Source organism: Protopterus annectens, chromosome 7.part0 (assembly GCF_019279795.1).
Source record: "Protopterus annectens isolate FY-2018-M chromosome 7.part0, PAN1.0, whole genome shotgun sequence".
Lineage (NCBI taxonomy): Eukaryota > Metazoa > Chordata > Ceratodontiformes > Protopteridae > Protopterus > Protopterus annectens.
In genome coordinates, this window is record NC_056739.1 from 1,183,478,001 (window position 1) to 1,183,490,519 (window position 12,519).

The 12,519-nt window shown below is 36.3% G+C and overlaps 1 protein-coding gene across 1 annotated transcript in view; it reads left to right on the top strand.

The window, feature by feature from the left end:
- Nucleotides 1–12,519, top strand: part of HDGFL3 (HDGF like 3) — a 248,427-nt gene that overhangs the window by 197,806 nt on the left and 38,102 nt on the right. Inside the window, exon 5 of the mRNA XM_044077791.1 lies at nucleotides 3,108–3,251. Within this exon, the coding sequence (XP_043933726.1) occupies nucleotides 3,108–3,251 (144 nt within the window). The remainder of the gene's footprint in view (nucleotides 1–3,107; nucleotides 3,252–12,519) is intronic.

Here is a 12,519-nt window from a genome sequence, read left to right on the forward strand (position 1 = left end):
GGATGTGTAAGTACAGAAAATCTATGCAAGTGTTCTTTCTTTCACTCCAGTCAACAAAATGTTGCAATGGATAAGCAAACCCTATTCAAGTGGATTGCTAGTACTAGTGCCTTTTGCCAAAAGGTTACTAACCACCTGCTATTCTGCTAGTGGTGTACTTGATTCCATTCCTTCCTCCCTTCTTTCCTTCAAGAGTGCCTGTACTGTACACATTTTATGCTTTGGCCACATGGTCATTGGTTTACAGTTTAACCAAGCATTAATGACTGAAACTTGAAATCAAGATTCAGGGCTAGTTTAGCATGATGATGCTTCAGAACACAACCTTCTAAACCCCTGACTTTTGCTCTCATCTCCTCCAGCTTCTCATGAAGTTTCATTTTTTCAGCACTTGGGATTCTTACTGTGAAAAAGGGCCTTCAGTATCAGATATATTAGAGAAGTACTCACCATATCAATTGCTCTGCATTGACACAGGGTGTTTTTTACCTTCACACCATTCTGGGAAGCCTGTCCAGCTAATATCTGCAAATGGATTTTCCTTTAAATTAGGGAAGTAACAATGAATGTGAATGTGCCTGTCAGGCTGTACTCAGTGCACAGGTGTTGAACTGTAGAGAAGTATCTCTGCACACCCCTCTAGCTTGCTGTGTAATATCATGACATGTGCTGGCAGGAGATGTCATATACTTCTGAGTGTGGAAGCTAGAAGAACTTTGGGATTACACCAAGCTGTGGATGTTAGAAGAGGAAATCCCAACAGTTACCACTGCAGAGGGCCTTCTCACAAATCATTTGACATGTTAAGTAAATATGTGTTATCCATACATTTTGTGATTCATAAAGCCATGTAGTTTTCCACTTCCTGCAACAGTTACCACCAATATAATTCTAGATATTGAGAAGGAGATGTCATGCTGTATGCATAGGATTCAGTGGATCATTGCAAAGGATTATACACTTACCATCAGCCTATATTGTCACATTAAGAAGTTTGGTAAGAGGAATAAAACCTTAACTTTGTTCCAGGCTTACAAGATGTAGTATTGGTACCTGTAAATGCCTTGTTTATTGCCACCTAATCACCAGACTAATAAAAATGTGAACTGAATCTTCATACCTTGTCCCTATAATGTATGTATGTATTTATTTATTTTATTTGATTTTACTTTTGTTTACCGGGATAGTCCATCTATATGGGAACGCATTTTCACCGGAGGACTAGAGGATGAGGAGGTGCAGTTGTTCCCTAAGAATTCTTTTAGTAGTTTTGCTATTTTATTGTAGCAGGCTTCCAGCTTAGCTAGATCTGTTTTACTTCGGTTTGCAAGGATGTGAGATGCATATAGTAGGGTGGAGAGATGGTGGGATCTGACTATATGTCTTGTCATGTGTTATTTGTAAGGAAAGGCTTAATTCTATATAGGAACCTAGTTTAATATGGGTTTTCTTGATGGACTGAGCTAGGTTTACATCGAATCTTAGGTTGTTATCAATTAGAACCCCTAATAATTTTGTGCGGGTTCCTGATAATATTGTGATGTAGTTGGATGAATGTATTTGGAAAGGGGTACTGGGGTCATGTGATTTACTGGGGAGAAAGAGCATGAGTTCGGTCTTGGAAGGGTTCAGTATCAGTTGTGACTCAGATAGCCATGACTCAATGGATATGAAGGACTGCTGGAGTGTACAAACCAGTCGATTAAGGGAATGAGTGGCACAGATTAAAGTTGAGTCATCTGCATAGTGGACAATGGAGGCTAAGGGGGTTGAAGACTGGAGTCAGTTAGTGAATATACTGAAAAAAAGGGGACTAAGTTAAGAATCTTGTGGAACACCCAGGGTGACAGGTAAAAGTGAAGAGAGTTCATGTTGCCATTTGATAGCTTGCTGATGTCCAGATAAGTAGCTATGGAACCAGGCTAGAGCAGAAGGGCTGAGTTTTAGGGATGCTAGTTCATCATGGAGTTTCTGGTGAAAACCATTTCAAAGGCTTTAAAAAGAGCTAAGAAGATTGAGGAAACAAATTGTTTGTTATTGCTGTGGTGGTTAATGGTGTTAGTAAAGTTTAGAAGGGCAGTTGTGGTGTTATGGTGAGGGCAGAACCCATGTTGTCTGTTAGCTAAGAGGTTACTGGATATTAGGTAGTTTAAGAGCTGCACGTGGATGCATTTTTCGAGAATTTTGGAGAGGGGGTTAAGATAGCAATGAGTCTCTAGTTAGAAAACTCAGTTGAGTTACCTCCTTTGTGCAGGGGAAAAATATGAGATGTTTTCCAGCTTGTGGGGATGTGCTGTTCAGGGATGGAACTGTTAATCAAGGTAGTTACAGGGTAGACAATAGCGGGGCAGCTATTTTTAAGAATTCTGAAGGTAGATTATCAGTTGCAAGGGTTGTAGGTTTCAGTTTGGAGAGTAGTTTGTTTATAGTGAAAGTGTGGACAAGTTTGAAGAAAAAGGAGTCACTGTTATTGCTGAATAAAGTAGGTATAGTTGGAGGAGTATTGTTAAGCGAGTTAGTGAGAGAGAGAGAGAGTACAGTTAGTAAAGAAAGCATTGAATTGTGTAGCAATGCTGTCAGTGCTTGAGTTGGTTGGATAGGGGAAGTAGGGGAGGATGTGTTGCCAGGTTGAAGGAGTTTTTTTTTATTGAGGACCAGATTTTTTTGGGATTGTTGTAGTTCTGGTGTTGTGTGGTAGTATAGTAAGCTTTTTTGTCAAGCTTGATTTGAGATTTGACTTTATTGCAAAGTTGTTTGTAAAGATTGAGATTAGCTCGGTTATTGTTGGCCAGAGTGACCGGGCTTTGTCTCTTTGTTTTAATAGATTTTTAGATAGCCATGGAATGGAGTGAGATTTTATTCTAGCAGTTCTGCAGGGAGCTAGTGTATTTAGAATTTCAAGGAAGGTGTTGTTAAAATAGTCTACAGCAGAGTTAAGGGGGAAAGTTTTGAGAGGGGAGCAGTCACAGAGATGAAGGAGTGATCGGAAGGTTTGAGTACTGAAGTTCTTTTTAATAACATTGTCCTTCTGTGTGTGCATATATACCACTGCTGCTGAATCTGTACCCGTTATATATTTTTTTCTTACTGTGCTCTTCTATCACTAGAAATCATCAAAGCTGTCGCGAAAAGTTGCAAGAGAAAACGAAGATGAAAAAGACAAAAAGGAAGAAAACAAAACCACTTCTGGGTCTGCAGATGTGGGCAGTAATACAAAAAATTCATCAGAATCCCAGAAAACAAGTGATGGGGTGAGTAGATGGCTGCCTCTTTTGTGACATTCATATGAAATAGCTGAATCCATTTATATGCAACTATTTTAAGAAAGACAATGCATCTTTGGGGTGGCTCAGCAATGCAGCTTTTTACTCTGCTTTTGATACTGTTATAGCTTGATGGGTGTATTGCAAGTCACTTTAAAGCAGAGGCATTTTAAATAGATGTAAACAAGGTGCTTTTTGATTCAAAGACTTTTTACTGAAATACTTTAACATGCAGTATTTATTGAGTTGGAGAGCATTGGGAAATGTAGATGTGATAATGAGTTTCACTTGCAAAGTTTTAAATTTCAAGATTTAAAGTAGAACATAAGAAAGTTGCATTTTCTAATAGGAAATTTACAATAGTTTAGGCATCGTGACTGATGTTTGTCTTTTCGGCTTTTCCCGGTTAGGGGTCGCCACAGCAGAACTCCGGTCCGCTAATGATTGGTAGTAGATTTTTATGGTGCCGAGTCGCCAGCCCGATGCCCAACCTTCAGCGAAGGCATGCCCATTCACACATGTCTTTCGGAGGCCACAGCAACAATGCTACCACTGCACCACCGCGGATTACACAGGCATCTTGACTGATGATACTTAAATTTTGTCTAGTAATATGCATCTTGACTGATGATACTTAAATTTTGTCTAGTAATATGCACCTTTGACCATTGACAGCAAACATGAACACTACACAACAATTAAACTTTATTCATATTTATGTCCATTGCTTGGTTGTTAACTTAGACATTTTGAGCTTTGCCATTATTTAATGAGATGTATTTTTATTTTCTGTCAGAGTTGTGGTTAATGCAATATGAGCTTATGGATAATAGCCATGGTAGAGATTTGAGGGGAATGGAGCATGATAATATATCTTACTTTCACTCTATGGATTGTGCACTGGGCAGGACCCATTTTCTTTTGAGGTGTGGGGAGAAGAACTTGACAGACAGTGAAAGACAATAATAAGATTCATTATAGAACATGTAAGCAATGTCAGTCTAACATCAAACAGGATAGGTTAATTCAAGCATCCAAAGGGAAATTGTTTAGTCTTAAAATGGCCCACAAGGGCAGCCAGCCCTTAAGGTCCACTTAACCATGGACCTATAACCATACAGTGATATGGCATGCCATAAGGAATACAGAAGGACAGATCAGTCTTAACTATGAGATGCACATTTAATAACTTGTTAGCAAGACATGAGTGACAAGCATGTGTGCTAGAAAAAGCAAATAGTGAAAACAGTCAAACAATTGCAGATTGCATTTAAAGTCACAGTTAAGCATTTCCATTAGAAGAAACAGATCATGGGAATGCTTGGCCATATAAAATGGTAAACAAAAATAGTTTTAGGCTCACATGATTCTTCATTCTGTACTTGCTTTAAATGTTAAACATCTTTAACACGTCAGAAGAGTGCATCACCTTTTTTTGCCCTCCAATACACAAATTCCATCCTCATCCTTCTGATATACAATCTTTCTTTTTACAAGCTGCCTTTTTCTTTCTTCCACTGGGCTTTCTGAAATACTTTTTAACACAAGTACCTGTGATCCCCACCCTGTTTCATTAGCCTTCCTTCAAGAGTGCTCCATTCTGTTATCAGGTGTACTTTACAAGAATGAAATTTCACTTACCTGAAACCCATAACACCAAGATGAAAAGGCCGACAACTGCACAACACTGATGTCCTGGAACACTGACTTACCACTCCAGGTAAGTAACTGCTTGGCCATCCTAAACAGCAATGTGAACCAAAAAAAAAAAACCCACCCATGTGGGGGGCTGAAACATGCATGTCCACAACTAGTGCAGTTTGGCTTTATTGACCTGAATTTCTCCATAACAGACTTAAGAAGAAAAAAGTCATGGGCATTCAGAACTGCCATATAGCTGAAACACCTGATGTCCTTAAAGGGTCACTTGCATATATCCCATGTGCCTCTAATACAAGAGGTTTAAGGAATCACACAATGAAAGCTGTAGCTTCGCTAGATTTTTCTTTTTGTTTTTATTGATTGGCTTGTCTATGTGACCTTTCTACTTATTTAGTTTGTTGGGATATTTTGCAGGCACCCTAATGGTTATGGACATCAGCTGGGTACGATAACCCTGTGTTTCTAAAGGTCTGACAAACAGTCTAGTTATGCTGTAATGATGAACCCTTAAGAAGGCTGAAACATGCATGTCCACAGCTAATGGGCTTTGGTTTTATTGGCTTGAATTTGTCCATAACAGAATTAAAAAAAAAAAGTCATGAATATTCAGAACTACAGTATAGCTGAAACACCTGATGTCCTTAAAGGGTCATTTGCATATATCCCGGGTTCCTATCAGGTAGTCGAACTTCTGCGAGACCATAAGTTCGAATTTGCAGATGTTCGAGTGTTTCAACGGAAATCTCCGTAAGGGGAGGTTTCCATTTTGTTCAATGTGGTGTGATCTCGGAGTTGGTATGTTTAAGTAGCGGGAGGTGTGGGGGGCACAGCCCCCGATTTGGGGTGTGCAGGGGGTCTTGCCCCCCCCTGCTTACAACAGTTTTTTTTTTTTTTTTGTTTTGTTTTTTATCCATAGTTGAAGTTTTTTAACTTCGAACAGAATTGTTCGAACATTCCGTGTTTGAAGTTATTTAACTTCGACTATGTGATATAGACCCATATATCCCATGTGCCTCTAATACAAGAGGTTTAAGGAATCACACAATGAAAATTGTAGCTTGGCTAGATTTTTCTTTTAGTTTTTACTGAATTGGAAAACATAGAATTTTTATTTTTTAAACTGCAGATCAAAGATGATAAACAATTTTAAACAATTTCTTTTTAAATTCCATTGCTCTGAGGGTGTATTCACAGCATAGTGGGTTTGTTAACTTCGGACTTGATGGAATAAGTTATGATGGATGATATTCTTTTGAAATACCATCCACTCAGTGAATACTGAAACTAGTCCTCACTACTCTTTATCTGTTACTATCTTGTTAAAAAAACTCCAGAAAGCCATTTTCCCCAGCTGCTTTATCTTCTTTTAACTTCTGTATAGAGTTCCCTTACTTCCATTTATGCAGTTTCATTCTCCATACTATGGCTGTTCTTGTCAGTCAGATCCTACCTACCTACGTGACACACCCTCTTACTATTGTTTTTTTTTTTCACTTTTCCTTGTCTTCAATAGGTCCTTTCATAATTTTCTAAATATTTCTGCCATTTCCATACTTCATGTTTATATTTTCTCCACTTCATTCCCACTGTCCATTCCAGGTTATTCTTTTGCAACATTTCAAATCTGACACTGTCTTATTACTTATGCTCTTAATGTAATGTACACTTTCATTAATTCATCTCATTTCATGCCTGATGCACTATTTCTTATTAGTTTTGTATCTTTCCCCACTTTACCTTCATCCTCTATTTTTTTCCCTTTTTCTTGTTTTATATTCCGACTATATATTTTTCTTAGCAATCAGTTATTATCATTCCAGCACACCAAACCTGTTTTTGTGCATTCTACAGTTAATAGCCAATACCTGCAGTACCACTGTAACTTTTATACATCCTCCTTCACTTTATCACTCACATTTTCTTTTCACGCATTATTAGTAATTTTTCATGTTATTCTATTCAGTTTCAGCACATAGCCATTACCTAATATGCTGATTTGCTTGTAGAAATGATTTCCACCTTGTAAACTTATGTCCTTATCTTAACACTAAATAGAAGTCCAAGTCAGCTGTCCAATACCCTTTCATTACTTGTGAAGTATATTTATTTGTTTATATAATTGCTATTGGGGTAAGAATCAGTGATGTAACAGCATTGCTGCATAACAGCATTTTTTTTGTTCAGTTCACTTCCTAGCAAAATAAACGTCATTGTTGTACTAAGAGACTCACTGGACTAGTCCTTCTTCACACTGCCCGATTTGTATTTTAACTGGTTTGAGTTTGAGTTTTTGGGCATTTTCCTCCATTTATTTTGAGGTTCCGAGTTTTTATTTGGCGGTATGGAAGGAGACCAGTGTGTTTCTACAGCCAACAAGACTAGAAGTGATGACATCGGAAAAAACAGGAAATTGATTGGCCAGCTTACCCAACTGGTCAACCTCCTTACACCCATCAGCCAGTCAATTTTGGGCATAACTTCCAGCGTCTCTATGCTCACAAGGAAATGGCTGTAAGAGTTCAACATGGAGATTCAAACAACAGGCTTAACAGGAACGGTAATATCTAAAAGCTGATTGTTGGCCATTTGAATCTACAATCTTTGGAAATAGATTTTCAACGTACCCCCGAGGATTTTATTGAACAGAGCAGATGACGGGTCACCCACAAATACTCAACAGCAAGAAATCAGACTACAAACAGGACAAAATAAAGGTGACTGTTTAACTAACAATAATCAGAATACGGATTTGAGTGACTGGTTATTTAAAAGTTATTCATTAAATGCTAGAGATAGCATGCCATCTATTTTCCAGCCAAAGGACACATATGATAAAAGCGTTAAAAAGTTATCAGACTTCTTATACAAATACAGGGCCTTATTGATAGAAAATGCTTATTTAAAGGAATGTATCAACTGTAATATAGTTCCTAAGGGCCTAAGACTGTGTAAAATTCCAAACAATGTGGAAGAGAGTACAGAATATTATCAGGAATTAATGGACATCTTTAACCGTTGTAGCCTAGAAATTCTAGGGGCCATTATTAAACAAAACGACAAGCAAAACATTGTAATACATAAACAGATAGAAGAGATCAATGATAACATTACAAAAGATTTGATGTTTATCATAAGAGAAGAAAGGGAGAAATATTTCAGAAATAAGATAGACAAGGAATGTAACAATTTAATCAATAGAAAAATAAAGAAATTAGAAAAACATGTTACTGATTATAGAGAAAGAAGAAGTTATCCCGTACCCAAAAACACTACAGATATGTACATACAGTGTATATAAAAAGTTTACACACCCCTGTTAAAATGCCAGGTTTTTGTGATATAAAAAAGTGAGACGATAATAAATCATTTCAAAACTTTTCCCACCTTTAAAATGTGACCTATAACCTGTACAATTCAGTTAAAAAACAAACAAATCTGTTAGGGGAAAAAATATAAAAAATAAAAAATGTACAATAAGCTGGTTGCATAAGTGTGCACACCCTTAAACTAATACTTTGTTGAAGCACCTTTTGATTTAATTACATCATTCAGTCTTCTTGAGTACACACCTGCCATCAATTAAAGAGACTCTGATTAACCCCAAATAAAGTTCAGCTATCCTAGTAGGATTTTCCTGATATTTACTCAGTTGCCTGCTATATCAAAAGCTATGGTTCGCAGAGAGTTTACAAAGCATCAAAGGGATCTCATTGTTGAAAGGTATCAGTCAGGAGAAGGGTACAAAAAAATTTCCACAGCATTGGATATACCATGGAACACAGTGAAGACAGTCATCTAAAAGTGGAGAAAATATGAGACAACAGTGATGTTGTGAAGAACTGGATGTTCCTCCAGAATTGACGAAAAGACAAGACAAAAATTGGTCAGGGAGGCTGCCAAGAGACCTACAGCAACACTGAAGGAGATGCAGGAATTTCTGGCAAGTACTGCTTGTGTACTGCATGTGACAGCAATCTCCTGTATTCTCCATATGTCTGGGCTATAGGGTAGGGTTGCAAGATGGAAGCCTTTTCTTACACAGAAAACCATCCAGGCCTGGCTAAAATTTGCAAAACAAGTCTTCCAAAAGCATGTGGGAAAATGTGTTATGGTCTGATGAGACCAAGGTTGAACTTTTTGGCCACAATTCCAAAAGGTACATTTGGTGCAAACATGACACTTTGCATCACCAAAAGAACACCACCCCTATGGTGAAGCATGGTGGTGGCAGTATCATGCTTTAGGGCTGCTTTTCTTCAGCTGGAACTGGGGCTTTAGTCAAGATGGAGGGAATTATGAACAGTTCCAAATACCAGTCACTTTTGGCCCAAAACCTTCAGGCATCTGCTAGAAAACTGAAGATGAAGAGGAATTTCACCTTTCAGCATGACAATGACCCCAAGCATACATCCAAATCAACAAAAGAATGGCTTCACCAGAAGACAACTAAAGTTTTAGAATGGCCCAGCCAGAACCCAGACCTAAATCCAATAGAAAATCTGTGGGGTAACCTGAAGAGGACTATGCACAAGAGATGCCTTCGCAATCTGACAGATTTGGACTACTTTTTCAAGGAAGAGTGGGCAAATATTGCCAAGTCAAGATGTGCCATACCGATAGACTCCTACCCAAGAAGACTGAATGCTGTAATTAAATCAAAAGGTGATTCAACAAAGTATTAGTTTAAGGGTGTGCACACTTATGCAACCAGCTTATTGTACGTTTTTTATTTTTTTATATTTTTTTCCCTAACAGATTTGTTTGTCAGTTGAATTGTACAGGTTATTGGTCACATTAAAGATTGGAGATTTTTGAAATGATTTAATGTGGTCTCATTTTTTTATAGCACAAAAAACCTGACATTTTAACAGGGATGTCTAAACTTTTTATATCCATTGTAGATTCAGAAACACACAAATATTTAGGAAGACATGGTGAAGGGGAGGAACAAAGGAATGGAAAATATGAAATCAATCAAACTGGTGAGGATTTACAATTGTATGACCTTTTAAAATATCCTCCCCTTCGAAGGTCAGAAAGATTGAAAAACAAAAATCAACAAATAGACAATCAGTAGTATTACAACAGGAGGGGAACAAGAAGACGACAAAGGGGAAGAGGCAGATATTAGTACCCCCCCCTTACAGGACCTATTACATTGAATGACACAATTTTAAAGGTTAGACACAAATGCACCTGTAATAATGTTAACATATTTAATTATAGTAATATAGAGCTAACTAAGAAACATTTTAGTTTACTGCCCAAAGGGTTTAAGTATGTCCCACAAAAGAAATTTGACTTAACAAAGGTAATTTTAGATTTAAAAACATTCGTACGTAAAGTTAATTTGGATTTACTTTTTCTAACAATCTGCAGCAACATAATGGGGAGGTTATAAGAAAGAAGAGTGCATATAACTTTCCCCTACATCCCCAACTTAAAAAGTTTGAAACACTTGTTGAAAAAGAACTTAGAAAGACAGTTCCTAAAGGCAGAAGAAGTCACAACTTAAATAAAGGTGAATGGGAAACACTTAAGGAAATTATGGCAAAAAGTTTATAAGGGTCATGAGACCAGAAAAAGGTGGATGGGCAGTTATAATGGATGCCATTATTTATGAAGGGAAAATGATGGACATTTTGGGTGACACTAATAAATATCTAAGAGTGTCAAAAAATGAAATAAATATTTCTTGCAGAAAGATTGACCTAATATTAAATGATTTGCTATTGGAGGAGTCTATTGATCAACACCCCTACTATTATTTGAAAGAATGAAAGACCAAAAATACCTTCTATAGTTGTCATACCAAAAGTACACAAAAATGAATTGGATCCACCTATCGTGTCTGCAGAAGGTTCAAAAACAGCTCCAGTATCTAATTGTTTAAATCATCTATTAAAAAATTATGGAAAAATGAAAATCAAATTTTAAAAGATTCTTGGGATTTTGTAAGAAGTGTCAGACAAGAGATTTACAAAAATAATATTATTTTTGTCACTATAGACATAATTGGCTTATTTTTATGCATTCCCCATGAAGAAGGTTTAGAATTTTTTGGAGAAGCTCTCATTCAAGAAAAAAAGTTGAAACAAAATTATTTTATTAGAGTAAGTTTGGAGTTAATTGAATTAGTATTAAAAATAATTTTATTTATTATGGTGGTGAGTTTTTTCAACAATTAAAAGGCATAGCGATTGGTGCCTCATGTGCCCCCTACGTACGCCAACATAGTATTAAAAATATGGGAAGAGAATTTATTCTCTGCTCAGAATTTAAAACATGCTGGGTGCTATATAAAAGGTACCTTGATGATATATGTCTATTTTGGACTGACACAGGGGATAAGTTAATGGACTTTATGAAACACTTGGAAGAATCCATAAGTTTTTTAAATATTTTCGTGGAATATTTTCTATGATAAATGTAATTATTTGGATGCTTCCATTGAAAAGACTAATGCAGGCTTTAAATTAAAATATATAGGAAAGACACTTTTTCCAACTCCTACTTGTATTTTACAAGTGCACATCCATTTTTTCAAAAAAGAAGTATTTTAAAGGGGCAGTATGTCAGAGCCAGCAGAATGACTTCAAATGACTGATTTTCAGGCAGAATGTGATTTTTTTTTTAATTGTTTACAGAGAGAGGGTATCCACCAAAACTAATACACAAGGTGAAAGGAGAGGTCATTAAAGGGAGAAATGAAAGATTCAAAACAATTTTGGGGGTTGATTTGGTAGGAGAAGAGGAAAAAGATGGACAAGAGCCATTATTGATGAAAATAATGATTACAATAGGGCGTTTATCACAGAATATAATGGAGATGGAATGATTATTAAAAAGTAGTAGAAAAGGAATGGGAAAGATTTATAGGTCTGTCAGATCTAAGGGAACTGTCTAAAAAACCTTTAAAAATAATATTTACTAAAGGTAAAAATTTAAAGGGTATGTTAGAGTGTAAGAATGGAGAAACTAAGCAGGGAAATATTAAAAGATAGAGAACATTTAAATGCGGGGCATGCACGCAATGTTTAATTGTTCTTAATAAAGAAAAGAAAGAAAAATAGAAGGAAAAACATATTATAACTATAACACAAAAAGTATAGTATATTTAGCCCTATGTGACAACTATGAAGTTTTTTTTTTACTTGAAGAGGTCAAAAAAGATGTTAGGGGAGGGCCTTGGGAAACCAACATAGAATATAAATAATTATTATGGCAAGTCACACTAGGGGCCAGCACACACCCTGTCCTGAATGACAGTATTTCTTTGGCACCATTACTCTAAATGAGAGCTGCTAAATAATAATATTGTTATATTTAAAACAATAACCCTTTGCTCAGTTAAATTCCTTTGGACAAAAAAAACATTTGGTTCTCTGTTCTTAATACATTACGGTTTTGAAAGTGATTTTAAATGATTTTATAAGAGTTTACATTTGCTGGATTAAAGGATTCACCACTAGAAATACTGAGAACATACATCAGGTTCCTAACAGCATAATGTAAATGGTAGAAAGTGATTTGTAATAAAAGTTTTATTAGGTTTTAATTATAACAGTCTTAATAGTAAAGGTATTTAATTAAG